This window comes from Dendrobium catenatum, unplaced genomic scaffold (assembly GCF_001605985.2).
Source record: "Dendrobium catenatum unplaced genomic scaffold, ASM160598v2 fragScaff_scaffold_621, whole genome shotgun sequence".
Classification (NCBI taxonomy): Eukaryota; Viridiplantae; Streptophyta; class Magnoliopsida; order Asparagales; family Orchidaceae; genus Dendrobium; species Dendrobium catenatum.
The window spans coordinates 11361974-11382542 of NW_021319083.1; the positions used below are offsets into that span (position 1 = coordinate 11361974).

Consider the following 20569-nt stretch of genomic DNA (forward strand, 5'->3'; position numbering starts at 1 on the left):
TACATCCAACACCTAACCACCTACATTGCTAATTAGGTATTCCCTTTGGTCCTATAGAGTCATCTAGGGGCATTATCATTTGTGAAAATTTTAATCATAGGAGGATGTAATTTGCAGTATTTATTGTTGAAAATTATAAGTAATGCTCTATTAAATTTTGAATTATAACTTATGTGCTCTCCAAAAATATTTAAATAAGCCTTAATTTTGTTTATTTGACGCATTGACAAGCACCCTAGACTTTCTTGAGAATTTTAGGGCACAAAAAATGACTTTAGAATTTTGTCGAATTATTGAAGAGGGAGCATTATAAAGATCCTTGAGAAATCAATCATGTATAGCTAATCATATTCTTGGAGAAATTTGAGTGAGGGAGCATCATTAAGATCCTTAAGAACTTTGGAACATAAAAAATTACATGAATCATTGGAGAACTATGGTTCTTTAAAGTCTTCCTAAATTCTTATGGAATTTCTATGAGACATCATCGCCTATTCCAAGGCCTTCACTACAATTCTTACACCACAATTATCTTCTACAAGACACATTTTATAACCTCATTTATACCACAATCATCTCCATCTAAATATATTTCATAACCTCATCTGCATCACAATCATCTCCCTCAAAATCTATGCCACCATTTTGTTAATTCCATAACCATCTACCTTAAGACTTAATCTCTTCTTCTTTTTTTTGTAAAGATCTATATAGTAACCCTACTTCTAATATCATCATTGTTGCTTCAACACCTAAGTTATGACATAATGATCACCATATATATCCCTCTCTTACGGCCTATGACGCAACCTTATTTGGATCGTAATTATTATCATTATAAGATACACCCTACATCCTCGCTTAGGCTTCATTTCCTTCCAAACTTATATCATAGTGTCTCTTATGTCACAAATATTTCATTCAAGGTCTATTCCATAACCTCTCTTATTTTGTAATCATAAGTGCATCTAAACATGCCTCGTAACTTTGCTTGCATTATAACTACGTCCAACTAAATCTGTGCCACAATAATCTCCGATGAGACCAATATCATAACCTTATTAAGATAAAACTATACCACCGCAATCATCTTTAACTTGGATTTCATTACAATCACCTCTAATTATAACATAGCCCCTACTATCATATTTACAACCAACACACATAAGGACCTCCCTTCTACCAACTTTTCACAACTAGTAGATAATATTGAACAATGTTAAACCTCATGACTTATCCCATCCAATTACTTTTTCATGTAAAAAAAAAGTATGCCTTATCCCATAAAAAAACTTGACATATAAAAATTTCATATTCGACAAAATTTTATACTAAAAAACTACTTTATAAAACAGTAAAAAAAATGTTCCAAATGAAAATAGAGGCAGCAATACTCTGAAGCAAAAATTATTTTTAAATAACCAAAGAGCCTTACTGTAAAACTGGCAAAGCATTACAAAGATTCAAGCTGGTGATATGATCCATATATATATCTTCACCTACAAAACTACAAACAGCCCTTCCTAAACATTGTGTGAATGACAACCATAAGGTTGACCCCACCGGATGTGCTGGCAACAAAATATTGGCTGTGACTATCTTGATATGGCCCACCTGACCAATAACAACCAATGATTTATTGCCACACAGACCGAAGGTCACAGCAGGCATAAACTTAGAGTGCAAAGAACAGTATGTTAAAACGTGGGAAAGGACATTATTATACAAAAGATAAGAATCCCTTTAATGGAACCCTAATGGAAAACCACTACTTACAGCCTTTGTTAGTCATCTAAAAGCTCCACAAGATGAGCCCTTCTCTCCGCTGCTTTCTTCCTTATAAAAATACCCCATCTCATAGCTGCCTTGATCTTGAGCCATCCAACAACAGCTTTGCCGGACGAGCGGTTGCGATCTTCATCGAAGCCGGAGAAGAGTGAAGGTGTATATGGTGGGAAGCCACAACCATCTTCCTGGAGATTAGTAGCAGCAGCTCCTCCCATGCTGAAGACTCGGAGCAGATGTTGCATGTCATCATTCTCCAAAATCTCATGGCTTCTCATCCGGATCTCATCCTCGGACAAGAAGTCATCAACACCGCGACTTACTTCTCGTGAATGTGGCGGCCAGTCGTCGAAAGAATTTACATTTAATGATTGTGAGGATTGATCTCCTGGCTGGTAAACTAAACTTGCAGGTTGAAGTGCGCCAATCTGGTGAGTCTGGTGAGAGGAGATATTGAATTGACTCTGAGCAGCAAATGAAGTGTTGTTGAACTGCATGTGATCATTTGGCTTGATCTGCTGGGTTTGAATTGAATATATGGTTGCTTGGTGCCCATTATAACCAGTGGCAACAGCCCCTCCTGAACAAAATTAGAATATCAAATTATCAAAAGATTCAGAAACAGATCTAAAGCTTATTTTAAAGCAGTTTTTTCACAATTCTATTTTCTGATAAGTTCAAGAATATAAAAGGTATAGCTGTGCTAAAGAAAGGATCCTATGCACCCTCTATAGTTCTTACCTCCAACAGCCATGGCTGTATCGATTGAAGGCTGGACAACTGCAACTGGAGCTGGCAAATGCTGCAGTGATACTTGTGAAACTGGTTGAGTAAACGAAGCTGGATTACTTGATGAAGCTGACAAAGTTTCACTATATACAGCCTTTTTGTTCTGCCTACAGTTCAAAAGGGCCTTGCCTTTATACTCTATAACGTGCATCCAATTATCATATGCCTTCTTTACCAACGTATCAGCAAAGACCTGCAAATATCAATATTATAGTTAGAAAGCTAGCTAAGGGTATGATAACCATGTCCCTGAATACTAACATAACCTAAAAATCTAGAGAAATTGATCTGGAATTATTATAAAAAATACTTTTGAGACTGGCAGGAAGTCAGAACTTAAGCATTTTGATTATAATTTCTATGAGAAATTAATCAATAAGCAAATCCAATAAATGTGTTTTGATAAATTATCATAGTATTTTTATAAATTTCTTAAGAGGCTCCAGGAACATGGGTCCTCTTTTCATACAATTTGCTCAAGTATATTAAATCAATCACAAAATATTGATAACTCGGAAATGAAATTAATACTTGACTAATGCTATTGAGCTTAATTACAACAACCAGAATTCTTTTTATCCAAACTGAACAGCTTGCCCATCACATGTGATCATCACATCCCATCAAATGATCCTTCCAATTGAGATGCCCAACATTAAATGCGAGTGGCATACATTTATTGATCACAATTCACAAATTAATCAACCAAGAATAAAACTTAAGCTAATCTACTATCATGCAAAAACATATTGTTGAAATCAGGAAGTTTGAGCAGAAAACTTAAATTTTCTTATACACAATAACAACAACAACAACATCAAACCTTTATCCCACTACGTGGGGTCGGCTACATGAATCATTTTTCTCCATTGTGTCCTATTAAAGATAAATTTTATTATACACAATGGTCCATATTTATAGATCTATACAAGATGCTTTAATAAGGAAATAAATAACTACAAAATAATGAAATATAATTCTTCCTAAATCAACTGCGCATCTATGAAAGGTGTTTAATATGATTAAGGCATGCTTCCCATGGAACTCTACTTGTAGCCATGGGACCAACATGAGAATGAAAGGCTGAGATTTAACACACAAAAAAAAAACTAATCCTCTTTGTTGCCCTCCTTTGAAGCATGTTTTATATAACTTGAAAAATCTTACCTTGAATTCAAAAAAATACCTAAAACCAGTAGTGGAGTTCTCGTAGAGGGCGGAACACTAGAAGCTCACCGACGTGAGGCGGCGCCGGAAGGAGAGGCGGCGGGAAGGGAGGTTGAGCGAAGCTAGGGCGTACGGACTTGCGGCTTGCAGAGCTTGCTTCATTCAGTTTGGGTAAGCGAAAAGAAGAAAGGGAAGAAGGGTTATTTCATTAAAAACTTAAGTGTGTGGTACCTGACTCCATGAGGCGTGCACCTCACCCAATATTGCGCAATTGAGCCTCTAAGGCGTGCCTCTTATTGAGCAATTTTAAACTATGTTGTTAGCCTTAAATAGGCTCCCATAATTCCCTCCCAAATCAACCCCCTTTCCCTAAATAAATCCCTCTCATATTTGAATTCATATTAGATTTATTTCCCTAATTAATTCCCTCCCAATTGTATTTAAAACTTTCATAAAAAATCCCCATTTAATTCCTCCTCTTTTTCCCTAAATAATTTTCTCTTATATTTTAAATTCAGATTAGATCTCTTACCCTAAATAATTTCCTCCCAACAAGGCTAGCTCTATAGCCTCTCCCAAATCACGAGGCCTCATCACTCTAACTGTCGCCTAAATTTCTGGTTTGAGCCCTTTCATATATTTCCCTCCAATACAGTCTTCGGAAGCCAACCTAGTCGGCTGGCTTGCTCAAATTTCTCATGGTACTCCACCATTGTTTCCTCCTACGTTAGAGCGAAAAACTACTCATAAAAATCCCCTCCACTGTTGGTTCGGAAACGTTCCAACAAGCAGTCCTTAAACTCTTTTCAGGTCTGCATTGGTCGCCTCGTATCCCTTCACCACTATCATGCCAACGCTTTCCCCTCCAAGCACATCCTGTTCATCGCCAATCTCTCCTCATTTGTCAATCTATTGACCGCAAAGTACATTTCCATCATATGTATCCATCAATATGCATCCTCTCCTTCAAAAATAGGTCTTTTCAACTTCCTCACCCTCAAATCCCCTTCGTTCCCCATATTTCCTTCCTAATTTCTCATTCCCAAAGGAGTTGGTTCCCCCTAGGTGTCACAATCAACCCTTCTACACTCGCATTCAAACCTTTCGTCAAATTTCCACCTTCTTCTTTCAAATTCAGCACCCATTGGATCATAATCAACCCATCTCCATTCAAATTCAGCGCCCTTCAATCATAATTTGCCCCTCGCCTTTAAAATTCGGCACCCATTTGATCATAATTAGCCCCTTATCTTTTAAATTTTGCTTCTCTCCTCTCAAATTTAGCACCCCTTCTTACATGCCTGACCTCCTCACAGCTCTCCCCATAAGAATAGGCTCTAAGGAATAGGCTCCAAGGAAGGCATTATCTCTTTCTCCCCATAATCAGCCCCTTCTCAACTCCTTAGAAATAGGCTCTAAGGAAGGCATTATCTCTTCTCCCTTCAAAATCTTCACCTCTTAATTTTTTTTTAAATAATCTTCACATCTTAATCTTCCCTACCCCTTATCGAATTAGGGTTTTCTCCACTTCCTTGGTTTTTGATGGCTTCCCTCGCCTCCAACAACACTATTTTGGGTTGGCACTTGAGCAACCTCTTCAACATCTCCTCCAAGATGGTAAATTTTTCCATCAATCTTATCGTGGACTGCTAAAATTTGAATTTTAAAATCTGAAAGTTAAGTTTGGATGTCAAAAATTTCATATTTCAACTGTCTGATCTCACCTTCCAATACTTCTATCTTTCTTCCTGCCATAGGTATTCAGATTTAAGCTCCACTAGCAAAAAACCGCAACTTTGATCTGAATATGGCCTCCAAACAACAAAAAACAGCAAGATCGGAGAGGAAACACAGTCGAAAACAATGAGAAAGACTTATATTTCAACCCAGAAAACTGCTCTGATACAAATTTGATAGGAAGTGCTTGTAGAAGTTTAAGAAAAGCCTTGGTTTAAATCTGATTTCAACAAGTTTAGAAAACCGACAATAAGAAAATCAGGAATATAACACACAAGAACACTTTTTTATTGAAAGTTTTATGAAAGAAAATACAAGATACAAGTGGATTTTCAATTGGAGAGGAAAATCCGGCTCTCACAAATCTCTAGCCACTGTCTAGAGCCCAAATACCCTAAGAACAATCTAATTTCAAAAAACAAAAGCATAACCCTAACCCTAGGAAAAGCCCCCAACTTTAAAGCATACAATAAACGACAAATACCCAAACAAACCTTCCCAATTCCCTCCCAAATCAGCCATACTTTCTAAATTATTTTCCACCCAAATCAGCTCTCAATTCAGCCCCCAAATCTTCTCTCTTCAATTAGAAAATATTTCCTAATTAATCCTCTCCAAATCAGCTCCAAATCTGCCCTCTTCAATTAGGAAATGTTTTCTAAATAATTCCCTCCAAATCAGCCCCAAAATTTTTCCTATTCAATTAGAAAATATTTCCAAATTAATCCCCTCCAAATCAATCCCCAAATTAGTCCCCCAAATATACCTTCTTCAATTAAAAAATATTTCTTAATTAATCCCCTCAAAATCAATCCCCAAGAGCCGGTCCAAGAAAGAACCGACAGGACCAATCAAAGAGGAACTTGGTCTAACAGAAATTTCATAATTCCCTCCCAATAAAATCGACCGGTCCATCAATTTCCTCCTTAAAATGTATATTATCTAGTGGTGGATCTTCTATCCACTAGTAATCCTACATAGTATACATCAATATATCCTTCAATTTATAAAATATCTAACTTTTTATATAAAATTCCTTTATTAGGACTTGATTTAAGATACAAAAATATTCTATAAGTATCTTGTAGGTGAGACTCTTTAAATTTGCGTATGATTGACTGAGGTGATTCAATGCAAATATGATGTTTGGACAATGTGAGATAGATGAACCATTTTTACGATAGATCTTTGATGTTGTGTCATATGTCTACTTCTATTACTTCTTCATTTGCATCCAATTTTTAACCTGATTCAAATGAGGTTTCACAAGGTTTGCAATCAACCTTTTCAATATATTCATGGCATATTTTTATTGAAAGAAGAATATTTCTTATTCTAATCGAGTAATTTTAATTCTCAAGGAATATTTTGTTTGTCCAACTCTTTAATCTCAAATTCTTCAGCAAGTTATTTCCTGAGAAACTTTGTTTCTCTCTTATCATCACATGTAACAATTCTATCATCAATATATATAATAAGAATTGAGATTTAAGCATCAATAGAGTTTTTTATAAAAAGGGTAAAATCTCCTTAGCTTTTTTGCTTCTCTAATGACTTTTATGAATCCATCAAAGTATGCTCTCGACGATTGTTTAAGGTCATATAATGCTTTTTTTAAGGTCAAGTGATGGATCAATATAAACTTCTTCAATATCCCTAAGTAGGAAAACATATTTTACTTCTCCATGGATTTTTCATGATTAGCTGCAAGAGAAATTAAAATATATATTGAATTTATTTTTACAACAGAAGCAAAAATATCTTCAATAATTAATTCTACAAAATTTGAATATAACATTTAGCTATCAATCTTATTTTATACAATTTTAGGTTTTCCCTACTGCTTTATATTTATAGATAAAAATCTACTCATATCCTATTAGTTTTTTTCTCTTCTAATAGTTCAATGATCTCTCAAGTGTGATTTTTTTAGAGCACTAATTTCTTCTTTCATGGCATCCTTTCAATTCTTATTTTAAAGTACCTAAAATAAAATTTATAGTACAACAACAACAACAACAACAACATCAAGCCTTTATCCCACTACGTGGGGTCGGCTACATGAATCCTTTTTTCTCCATTGTGTCCTATTAAAAGTCAGATTCTCGTTTAAATCTAATAAAGAAATATCATTTCTAATATTTTCTAACCAAGTCTCTAAGGCGACTCTCTCTAATCTTATCTTCTACTGGAGCTACTCCAACCTTTTCACGTATATGCTCATTTCATATCCTATCTCTAAGGGTAAAGCCACTCATCCACCTGAGCATCCTCATCTTTGCCACACTTAACTTAGTATTATGCTTCTCTTTTAATGGCCAATATTCGGCACCATAAAGCATTGCAGGCCTCACCACCATCTTATAGAATTTTCCCTTAATTTTGAGGGTACTTTTTTATCGCACAACAAGCCCGATGCATTCCTCCACTTCAACCATCCAACTTGAATTCTGCTGATAGTATCCCCATCTATTTCACCATCACTCTGAACAATAGATCCAAAATATTTAAAATGTCTACTCTTATTAATGACTTGATTGCCCAAAGTCACAATCCCCTCACTATGTCTATTACTACTAAAATTAGAGCTGATAATTATAAAAAAGGCTTTATGAATAGATTTTTTTTTTTTAAAGATGAGTGACTGAGTGTTTAAAGATGGGATACAAAACAAAATGTATAGTAATGGACTAATCATCATTACCTGATAATAATTCAGATTCTTGAGTATGTTGTAGATTTTGAATGGGTTTATTCATTTATGCTTCTCTTTTAATGGCCAACATTCGGCACCATAAAGCATTGCAGGCCTCACGACCATCTTATAGGATTTCCCCTTAATTTTGAGGGTACTTTTTTATCGTACAACAAGCCCGATGCATTCCTCCACTTCAACCATCCAACTTGAATTCAGCTATAGTATCCCCATCTATTTCACCATCACTCGGAACAATAGATCCAAAATATTTCAAATGTCTACTCTTATTAATGACTTGATCGCCCAAAGTCTCAATCCTTTCACTAGGCCTATTACTACTAAAATTAGAGCTGATAATTATAAGAAAGGCTTTATGAATAGATTTTTTTTTTTAAAGATGAGTGACTGAGTGTTCAAAGATGGGAAAGAAAACAGAATGTGTAGTAATGGACTAATCATCATTACCTGATAATAATTCAGATTCTTGAGTATGTTGTAGATTTTGAATGGGTTAATTCATTTATTTATAGACTTAAAGGGGTACAATATTAGAATTTATTCAAGTTTGTGTAGTAAGAATGCCAAGATGAAATATTGTGGTTTCATCAAACTTATATTCCACCTGAGAGTTCATCCCTTAAAGATAAGTTCAAATGAAAATAATTTATTTTTCATCAAAGACTACATCTCTTGAAGTAAGAAATTTTCAATGGTAAGATAATAAAACTTATACTTATTTTAAGTGGAGGAATATCCAAGAAAGACATATTTAAGAGCTCTAGGACCAAATTTACCCCCGTATGGAAATAGGTAATGCACGCAAATATTTTTTAAGTGAAAAAAATTTAATAAGATACTTTATGGAATTTTTTAAGCCAATCTCTCTTGAACTATTGATTAGATATGTAATAATTACGACTGCTTCTCCACAATATTGTTTTAGCACTTAATTCTAGAACAAAGGAATTTTAGTGATTTTCATAATTTAATGATTTTACTTTTATGTCACTTTATTTTATTGAGAATGGTGAACACAGATGGATTGATTAATATTACATCCTTTTTGGAAGAAAGATGATAATGCATGATTAAAGTAATCATGAGCATTATCAATTTGAAATATTTTGATATTAGTATTGAATTATTTTTATATCATGGAAGCAAAAAAGAGGAGAGTAATGCTTACATTAAATTTGTATATGATGGGATATACCTAGTCATCCTAGTGCATCAACAACAAATGTGACAAATCCTCTAACTTTAAAATATTAGAGATTTTAAAAAGTCTACATATGTCAGAGTAAACAATTAGAAAAAGGAGCAAAAGACCTAGATCAGTTTTAAAAAAAAAATAACACAATAATTTTTGGTAATTTCACAAATCTCAATAAATATTTTTTCTTGTTTATATTCAAAAAAGAGAAGGAAACATACATGATAAGGTTTTGAAAGAAGGATATCCTAGCCTATAATGGCATTCTCACCTTTTGTATTACTAGTGAAAATAAAGAAACATGAAAAGCAGTTTCCATCTTGAAGAAAATATAATCTATCATTATTCTAGCCTCACCCATACTGATGTCCCAAACTATATAGCGATTAGCAAAAAAAGTTACCTTTTAGTTGTGGTCTTTAGTAATTCTATGAATTGATAAAAGATTCATTGTAAGATAAGGAACATATGGTACATTATTGAAGGTAAATGTAGAAAAAATTGAAACATTTTCTTGACCTGTAAAGTTCTTAAATAAAATTGACCATTTTTTTTTATTGCTAGGGCAGAGTTTGTTGGTTTGAAAAAAGTTGGCAAAATTGATCCTGTGATCATGGCTCTTGAATCTAAGATCCAAATGTGAGGAAAATTATTCAAGATATTGAAAAAACTAGAGTTACAAGTTATACATTTTGAGCTAGAAAGGATGAGCTTGATGGTTTTGTCAAAAAATTCAGGAAGTTTTGGACTTTTTTAATGTCCTCTGAATTAAACCCTTTTAATTCAACAAAATAGGTATATTCCTTTTGGTGACATTTATTTCCACTATAGTTTGGGGTTTTCATTGGAGTTTCCATTATTTTTCTTTGATGTGTCATTTCTTCTTGCAGTAGTTGAACCATAGATTGCCTTTGGAAGCAAACTTTTATCTTTTTTTAGGGAAAGAGTATGTAAAAGTCCATTAGCTTGATATTCGATAGCTGTCATGGCAGATATTTTGGAGATCAGAGCATCAAACATTACTATCCTTTTTCCTATCTCATATGAGAGGAAAAAAATCTCATTTAGTAATGGTGGGTTTTCTCTGCTTAAAATTTGGACACTAATTTGGTCAAAGTCATTATTGAGTCCTGCAATAAACTCAAACACCATTTATCTTTCTACAAATAACTTGAAAATTACCGCATCATCGCAACATGTACTATTGAGATCTTGGTAATAATCAAGTTCAAGCTAATAAACATTCATTGTAGTTAAGTACTTAATAATAGAAAATTTACCTTGCTTAATTGTTAAAATCTTAATTTTGATCTCATAGATAAAAGCATCTTTTACTTTCGGAAATATTTGTTTGACAGGGTCTCAAACTTCTTTTGAGATAAAAAGGAACATATATGGCCAATTAATTTTAGGTTGAAAATTATATCATGATCAGAGAGTCCACTTCATCCAAAAGTACAAACTCTAGATCCTTTGACTCCTAAGAAGGATCTACAATATGATGGATCTTTCACTTTTCTTTTAGAATGGTGATGTAAAACGATCATGCAAAGTTGAATTACTTGAAGAGTTTGCACGCTTAAGTGTTAGAAGCCATAATAATCATATCTTACAATGAATTTTCTAACGACAAAAGAAAATACTAAGAGAAGCTTAGGTTGAATCACACGCGTAAGAGTTAGGATCAGAAAACAATCAAGTTAATCTAACATTGCATACATGAATGGTTCAACGTAAATCCCTAAATTAACAATGAGATTAGGCACTATGCACGAGTCCCTCACTCAACTCTCTAGTTATCTAAGCTTTAGCGGGGAAGAATTAGCATGATCTTTTGTGAATCAACATATAACCACAAGTGATAAGTGAACTAGGAAGATAAGAGAGTTTGGTGGAAGAGTTTACCTACATGAAACAGAAGACACGAAGCTTTGGTGTCGACGATGGTTGTTTCTGCAGTGGGACAAGCAATCGGGATCTTTCACAAGCCTGAACAGCTCCTAGGAGGGATTGGGAGTCATCGGCCAGCAGGGCGTGGACTCCAGGAGGGCTGGACAGCAGTTGGGCTGGTTGGACAGCAATGGAAAAGTGCATAACTTCCCTGGACAGCGATCCCGGCAACTTGGACAGCAATTTTCCCAATCTCTGGAGTTCTGGACAGCAGTGTTGACAATGGAAAAGTTCTGGATAGATTATAGAATCCGTCCAGAAATCTGGACAGTAAATAATACGGCTTAGAGAAGCCTTGGACAACTGCTATAGGGTGTAAGGAGCTTCAAGACAGCAAATCATGACTCCCGAGGGTGCTGGACAGCAAGGCGTTTTGCTGGAATTTCGTGAACAGCTTGCAGGAATCTCTAGGGAGAGAGAAATCAAAGAGAAGAAGGGCTGGGAGAGGGCGGCTAGGGCTGTGGTGGATTAGGGAATTGATTGGAGGATTAATTTGGCTCAATTTGAATTTGAATGAGGGCTTAATTTGGGGAGTTAATAAGGGAGTAATAATGACTAGAATTAATGAGATAGGAGAGAGGGAGGGATTTGGGGAGAGGATTTGTAACTTCCAAAATAATTTATGTCATTTAAGAAAGAGAATGACAACTCAAATCTAATTTGAAATTCAAATAGACTTGGAGTTATGCACTTTCCTAATTTAGATTTGCAAATAAGGAAAGTTTTTGAAATTTCAATTTCAATTTTCAAATTGAGGAAATGGACTAATAAATCTAATTTGATTTATTTTGAAATTGAATTCATGATTGATACTTTCGTAATTTGGGATTCCCTATATGGAAAGAATTTGAAATTCCCTTTCAAATTTTCCCTTTCATTCTTGAGCTAAATTAGGAAGTCATTATGGTGATTGAAATCATCATAATGAGGGGGAAATTATGAGGGGGGGCGGCGGCAAAGGGGAAAGGGGGCGGCTAGGTGGCGGGTTGTGGTTAGGTAGGTGGGTGGGATTTAGGCGGTGGAGCTAGAAGATGAATTGGGTGGAGGAGGGAATTCGATGCAAGAAGAAAATAAAAGAACAAGAAAGATAAGAGTACCGCGAACCTTGGAATCCACCAAGATTGACAGGTATTACTTTTGCCCACTTGGGCCTCTCCTCTCACGAACTCACTAAGAGATCATCCCAAGAGAGAAAACTTAGAACTCACAAAGAGATCCATAAGCACAAGTTGAAAATTTCATATTAATCATCATCTAGTACAATGCATGAGGCCTCCTATAAATAGGCCAAAATGAAATAAAAACTAAAAGACATAAATGCACTCGAGGCTATAATATCAAATGATCACTCATAAGGGTAAAATGGGAAAATATTAATAACTAATACATAAGACATAAAATAAACTCTCGATCGCAGCCGTTGATCTTCTTATGTCCTCATCAAATGGTCTTCACAATTTGGAACTATTTCAAATAGTTTCTTTCGTTCAAGTGATATGAAGCTTGCAGCCCTTGGAGTTCTCCCTTAGCCTAACTTTTTATCTTTCATGATAGTTGATTCTTTACAAAAGAAATCAAAGAAACCAGACATAATATAGATAAGAATCCCAACAATAAGAAAATAGAATAAATGTCGAAAGAACTAAACCCTAACCTCGCATGTAGAAAAAAAAATTATTTTCAATTTTATTACTTAATTTTGTACAAAGTGTGAAAGTATATATAGACTTCTTCAAAAGTCTTACAATGAAAATAAATTAAAGCTAATACAAAAAAAAGTCCCCAAGTGTGGGTAGCGGCTAGAAGAGGAAAATGAGGCACACATATTATAATCTAACAATCATAGGATGATCGAAACCAATGGTATTGCTAATAATTAATATCCCATTTCCTCAATTTGAATTATTTTCAATTTTATTGCTATAATTATTAGAACTAAATTAATTACTCCTAAATTGCTAATAATTAATATCCCATTTGAGTGCACTCCAAGTTTCATGCTTCAAGTAAACCCCTTTTATATATTTTGGTTGCATAGCCAAGCGAAGTTATGCATGTGAAGTCCAATTTAATAATTATAGTTATTTCTTTAAGGAAAAGAAACAACTCCACTCGGATCCACGAAAACGTTGTGGTTACTTGGACTTTAAAATCCTCTATATAATTGGGCTCATGGTTGCAAGAAAAACAACATCTCAATTCTTGCTAATTGATTTATTCACAAAAATTTGGTGATTCAGAAAAAATATTGCAAAAAAAAACATATTAGTTTAATTGGCCTTGTATTGAAATAATAAAAAGCAAACAAAAACACCCCAGACTTAATATAACTCTGTAAGGCGTGAGGGATGAAATAAATCTTAAGGCCTCAATATTATGTATAACTAAATCTTGGGAAAGTAAAGGATTAAAGTTAAAGTTTGATTAGCTCAACAAGCCATCATAAATGTTATTTGGCAGGCATAGACGCTTAGTCCATATCCAATCTCAATTAATCTGAAACCAAACATGAGCTTAAAAGTAAAAAAGGGAATTTAAAATATAAAACTACTAGTAAATAACAAAAAACATCACCAACCTTCTGACTCTCATTGAGAGATTCAGCTGAGAAATACTGTCCATTAGCAATCAGTCCCGCAAATTCATAAATGTTGTTGAAGATGGCCCCAACATTCCTAGTTTCCTCAGAGTAATATATGTAGTATTTTCCACTGAGAGCACAGGTCTTGGCATGCTCCACAAGAACATCCCACATCTTATTTGACATGCCGCTTCCAAGGATCTGCAATCATATGAAATTACATATTAGAGCATGCAGGTATCATAGATTTCAAATAATTACAAAATCCTCAAAATTACATTTCTCAATCTTTGATGATCCCTAACAAAGAGCCGTAGAAAATCTTCAACTGAATGAATTGCAGCTTTATTTAACTTCTTGTGGAATGCACCATCTTTCCCAATCTTCTCCAATCTCCATACCTCATCTTTTAAAGCAGGTGGGTAGTGTTTTTTGTATACTACACATAATTGGATAGGAAAGTTAAGGAATAATTTCTACCAAAAACTAATCAAATTAGAGTTATTAAATCACATACATTCTCCTCTGTGATCCTTAACCGTAAATGCTTCAGTTTTTCCCTCCCGTATTCGCATACCCTCACAACATCCAGAGGCAATCTTCAAACCAAGCCTAAACTTCCTACTTCTTATCCAGCTTGAATTATCAGTAAATATTAGTTCTCCAATGGTTCCAACACCTTCTTTCAAAGAAATCTGTAAATCACCAGTTAGAAGGGGTCTCTTTCCATCCCGTTCTTTTACTACATGACTTTCAAATTCTTCTTCATCCCAGTCATCATCATCTTCATTATTAAAATCACCCTCAAGCACCAGAATATCAAGTTTTGCAGAAGACTCGAGTCCAGAAGTTACAACATGACCATTGTTGGCATCAATCAACACAATGTGAATTGTAGCTCCTTGATCTCCCTCTACCTTTCCTCCTGTGAAAATTGGTAAAGACAATTTTGACTTGAACTGCAGCTGTAAGTTTCTTCCATCTGGTCCTTCCAGCTGCTTTGGAGAAGACCTGCACCATTTTGAGATGCTAAATCCATGCCAACATTGATAATGCAATTTTACCCATGATATGATATGCTCTATCAATTAACTGAAGTTATTAGACCAGACGAGAAGAATTCAGAACAACGGACACCTTTGAATCTCATCATCTCTTCAACTTGATATAAAAAAATGCTTAAACCACAAGCAAATAATAATTCATAGTTTGAAGTTCAAGATCAAACTAATTGCAAAAAGAAGGAACATTCAAACATAGTTTGAAGGTCCAAAAAGCTGCAAATCACACACGCTAAAAGATTGCAAAAATCTTATTTATAGCCATATAAAGAGTTTCAAAGAAAAGCACCAATTGACATTAGTCGTATCGTAATGAGAGAATTTATCCAAAAGCAAAGACACCAGCCATAAACAGTTTGCACAAGGCCTAACATCTACCATAAGTCAATCCAATGAAGTTAATCAAGAAGTGATTCGCAATCGGGCAAACATCCTTGTCTCAAAGCATGATTGCAGCTAAAACATTTTAATCAATTGATGCACAAACACTTTGAATGCATATAAAACAATTCTAGTTCAACTCAGACCATATGTTTTGACATTGGAATAAAAAATTGGCTCTATTTCATTTGTACATTGGATGTTGATTCCATGTTTCGCGGCAAGTAAGTAGTCATTCAATATAAGGGCACGAGAAGAGAACAGTAACACAACATGAAAGATTACGAACATAAAATTGTATAAGAGCAGCAATAACAACACGATTTGAAAACCCCTCCATAAATAAAAATCTTTAAAAAAACACTGGTTATTTGTTGCAGCAGAGAAAGTTGATCGCTCAAAACTTAGGTTTCTAGTAAAACGCTAATATTTAGCTACAAATGACATTTAATGAATGCGAACAAGGCTACAAATGTACATTCACAAAGACAATTGAGTGAAATAGCTTGTAGAAACAACCCCGGCATGCTGGCCCAGCCGGCAAAATATGAAATTTTGAGCTTTTCTTCTAAAAGATGTGAGAGTCAAGAAAACATATAAATTCATCTTTACCAAATACATTAAAAAAAAACTGAAATGGTCATACCAAGACATTCTAGCTTCATAATAATAATAATAATAATATGCACATTCCAATGTCATACCTTGCCCCAAGCCTAGCAGGGCCTAGCTTTGCTAATGCACGCTCCACTTCTTCACTGACCTATATGATAAAAATAAAAAAAGAAAGTGGAAAGTGATTGCCTAAAATCAAGTTAAAGAACAAAAAAATACATATAACAACTCGAGCAAATATGTGGAGCATTGAAATTGAAACATCTCAAGTCTACCCATTAGGCCATCTATTCAAATCTGTAAATCATGGAAAATATTATTAGCCCAAAAGTAGCATTCCCAATCAATGATAGATTAAGGAAATTAACTTAAAAGAACAATTTGTACAGCATTCAAACACAAGAAACAACATCCTGATTTTGCACGAGATAGGAAAGATCTGAAAACACCTCAGAATAGTTAAAGCCCAAAGAGAAAATTTTGATAGTGAACAATAGCGCTTGCATTACATAGAGTCCAATAGTACATATTTTATTATATCTATCATAGTTGCTCAGATATTAAATAATATTGAATAATTAATGAAGGAGTTGATCACTTAGTGTACATGATCAGGGAGGTCGAGCTAGTGTAGCTAAAAGAGCATCAAGAGGCTGATAGACCGATGCATCCACTTCCTATCAGAGGCGTTCACTAATAACATCACTCTAGAAGGGTGGTCACAAAGTGCCATCTCAAGCCGGCTACATCAAAAGGGGTCAAGTAAACCACATTGGGACTTGTAAATCACTCGGGATAGCTACATTAGCATGGCTCCACCATAACGTAATGGGCCAGCAACAAGGACAGCAACACTAAAGGACAAGTTACAATTAGGTGAGAAGGGCACACAAAGGTGGGCAGGCCTTGGCTAAGCCATCCACCTCACCAAGTTCGCATCTTGAGCATCCATTGATTCAAGAAGCGTATGTAAATTTTTTTATAATTTTAGTACTAATTCATCTCTAATAGATAGATGTCATTTGTAATTAATATATTAAGATAGATATCTCTGGCCCTCACCAAAAGGCCTTAAACAGTATCATGTCATTCAACATGATTGATGAAAATTTAAAGAGCGGAACAACATAGTCTGTGCAGGCTAATACCATAAAATAGGGGTAAAAAGGTCGCAGCTCTGGGTGCTTAAGTGCCTTCAAATATGATTAGAATAAATCATAAAGTATGTTTATCTCATTCCTGAATCAACCAAAATAACATGCTATGAAGAAACAAAATATTATAGAAAAAATAGGTATTATATTAACTTCGGATAAATTAATGTGTTTCTAATATCTTCATTTAGGTGCATGCCAAAGTGTCAATATGAATACTGATTTGGATGACAAGTCGATAATGGTAATATTAATGGCACAAATAAAAAAAAATGTTGAGGGAGTAAAAGATTTTCCATCTTACAATCCGACGAAGCACAGGCTCTAATGATGAACAAAGTTTCTGCAGGCTATCCAGCTTGAGAGCTTCCACAATCACGCTGGAGAGGATTATATATATTTTTTCAATAAGCAGCTGAAGCAACATATATGAACCTATATAGCAAAATTAATTATAACAAAAAGAAATAACATAAACCTCTAGATTCATAACACTTCAACAAAAGAAGAAAATAATTGGAAGGAATTCAAAGTTCAAATTTATCAAGCTTTTTCTTTTTCTAGATAAGAAAAGAAGAAAACACATGAATAAATGATGAAACTTCACAAGCATCAACATAGCCCATTACTCCAAAATAAGCTTTTCCTTGATAATATTTCAAAGGATTAAAATATGATAAAACAACACAAGATAGTTTGGGAAAGTTTCAGTAGGGTAAATAATGGCCTAGTAAAGTTTAGCATCATGGAGAAAATAATAAATAGTTTTTTTTTTCTTTTTTTTACAAAACAAAACATGTGCCTCTTCAAATCCCTCTAAAGTTGAGCATCCCATAAAGTAAAACTCAACAATTCATTACCAATATTCAATAGTGGAATATAAAATAGAACTGCCTCTAAAGTGAAATTACTCACTATTGACATTAAAAATCTTTTATAAGAGCATGTCTGTCTTTTCATCACCACCTTCATCATCATTAACCTTATCCCAACTATTTAGGGATAGCTTTCTGAATTCTCAATCTCCATTCATCTCTATTGAGTGTCACAAAAACTATTTAAAGCTATTATATACAAAAAAAAAATTAATGCTTCTACCAAAAAAAAAAAAACTCATTAATCTGCTTTTTTTTTTCTTTCTAACATCTTGATATTAATTTTATCTATTCAACTTATTGCTACATCTTCTAACATTAGTTCTATAATCTTAATTATGCCCGTCTATCTTGTATTATCTTATCTTCAATAGATGTTAGCCCCACAATCTTTCTAATACAATAATCATTCAATCTATAATTCCTACTTTTGCTAAATGTAAATATTAACATTCTCTATTTTTTATAGGAAATGAAAATTTACAATTAAAAAATAGAGGAACAAACAAAGCATAAGCTAGAAAACAATCAACTTTCACTGGATATGAGGTGCTAAAAATAACATACTAAATACAAGTTCAACTCTGATTATCCCAGTTGTATTTTATTTTAATCACTATGGAATAAAAAATAATATGCATCTTCCTTTGTTGTAACCCAGCCAATCCCAATTTAGAAACCCAAGAAAACAACCCGGATCCAAGACGTACTTCAAGCACAAACCATATATTTAGCAGAAGCTGAATTTCAACCCTAGGTATCACAAATGCAACAAATGGGAATAAAAAAACACAAATTCAGGCCTCTTTACAATCACATAAACAATGTAGTAAGCTTCCTTTTGAACACAAAAGTATACAAGCAATTCTTGAAAATAATACTTGATAAAAAGTAAGAAAAATAAATAAATAACCCATTTGCATTGTGAAGGAGAATTTTTACACAAAAGAAAAAGTTTAGTACTAAAAATAAGCATTAATTCCTAAGACCACTAATTTGATTTCATAACATGGCGTTGTATCCTTTCACTATTGGCTGAATTTTAGCATGAAAATAGGGGAATCCATGCGATGTCACAAATTAGTTTATTATGAAGATGCTCGTTAAAACCTCACCATATTTAGCATGCAATTCACAAAAATGACTGTGACCACCATGAAGGATGACCATCATCTAGTCCCTACTGACATCCAAACTCCTACTATTTTTCAAAACATTACAATGCAATTCTTTTTGTAGAAATCAACAATAACTAAAAGTTCATAAGCCAACAGTATAAGATGAATAACAGTAACCAAATTGAGAAAAACAATGGAGTAAATTCAAAAATAAGAATCATTGCAATTTCCTTCAGGTCAGTATTAAGCTTCCTTGCTTCCATACAAATTAATAGATTGATGATAGGACCAAAATAAAAACAAAATTTAAAAAGATATTACTCAATCAATCATTTCAAACACAAAGCACGTATCCACCACTTGAAACAATCTCTTTCCAATGATTATGGAAAAGCACCCCCTTTCATTGATATTCTATCATTCCTACGATAAAGTTTTGCCAGTTTCTTGGCTACATCTCAATAGCCCTCTCTCTCACCAAAACCGCCACAAATTACACAAGTTACAAAACATGAACAAGAACACAAATAATCTGAACTCGACATGACTGAACACAACTATCAATCTCGTATAACAACTCTACTGCGCTAAACTTTCCATTTAACTCTAAATACTCTTCTTCTCCAAAATGTTCACACTTAACCAAATCAATTTTTTTTTTCTCGCAGAGAAAATTATTATAACTCCAAAAAAGAAAACCACATTATCACGCACCCTTCAATCAAATATCAACAACCAAACGAATTTCAAAACTAATCAACTCTTCAATATGCTCACATAAGTTTAACAACCCTGCCGAGAAAAGGAGAATTCTTTACTATACCTAGCAAGGGCCGGGACCTTCCTGCGCTTTGTGTCGGGGACGGCGCCATCACTGCCGTCGCCAGGATCCAATCCTCGCTTCTCCCTAGTCATCGTCCCCGATCTCTCAAGATACCTGCCCGGCCTCTGCATCTTGGCACCCCCAGCTAACGGAACTCCAGAAATCCTTGATTTGAGGAAAAGATCTCGCAGAGCTTGCTGAGAATAAGGCAATCTTTGCGCCGCCGCCACCAATCAAATCATCCAGCATAATCAAAAGACATATAGAGACTTCGGGAGTGTAAGATGTGGGATTTAGCCTCCCCTCTACGGTAGAAACCAATGAAAAGCTAGGAGAGAAGTAGAGAAGAAGAAACGCAGCGGAGTTGAAGGCGGCAGAGACTGTCCGGAGACTAGACTACTGGGTCGGAGGGCATTTTAGGTGGAAATTTAAAATATATCTATATTTTCCTTTGCTACATTTTTCATATAAACAATTTTGAAAAAAAAACCCTAACAAATATCGGTTTTGTAAATCTAAATTGATGATGTTGATAAATGCATAAAAGCAAAGTTGAATCCACTATGTGGGAAGATTCTACGAATGTGGGTTAGGCGTTGAACTAAAGTCAATCCAATGACAT

The 20569-nt window shown here is 34.4% G+C and overlaps 1 protein-coding gene across 2 annotated transcripts; it reads right to left on the reverse strand.

Annotated features, from left to right (window-relative positions):
• Positions 1-1391: 1391 nt before the first annotated feature.
• Positions 1392-20369, reverse strand: LOC110109928 (calmodulin-binding protein 60 C). 2 transcript variants are annotated; one of them, XM_028695154.1, is made up of 8 exons: positions 19948-20369; positions 17436-17566; positions 16067-16125; positions 14438-14931; positions 14199-14359; positions 13918-14121; positions 2527-2767; positions 1392-2365 (listed from the first exon to the last, which is right to left on the reverse strand). In XM_028695154.1, the coding sequence occupies exons 1-8, from the start codon at positions 19994-19996 to the stop codon at positions 1785-1787; spliced, it is 1920 nt and encodes a 639-aa protein (XP_028550987.1). In that variant the 5' UTR covers positions 19997-20369; the 3' UTR covers positions 1392-1784. The 2 variants fall into 2 exon arrangements, with proteins under 2 accessions (XP_028550987.1, XP_020696816.1); XM_020841157.2 differs by having other exon boundaries at positions 17436-17511; positions 19948-20368.
• Positions 20370-20569: the final 200 nt, after the last annotated feature.

What these genes read in the sequence shown, in the direction of transcription:
- LOC110109928 (XM_020841157.2), bottom strand. Translation starts at nt 20,078, where the DNA reads ATGCAGAGGCCGGGCAGGTATCTTGAGAGATCGGGGACGATGACTAGG. An exon ending in AAGGTCCCGGCCCTTGCTAG is followed by an intron (nt 17,512 to 19,947) that starts GTATAGTAAAGA and finishes AATCCTCTCCAG; the next exon opens with CGTGATTGTGGAAGCTCTCA. An exon ending in CCTGCTAGGCTTGGGGCAAG is followed by an intron (nt 14,932 to 16,066) that starts GTATGACATTGG and finishes AAAATGGTGCAG; the next exon opens with GTCTTCTCCAAAGCAGCTGG.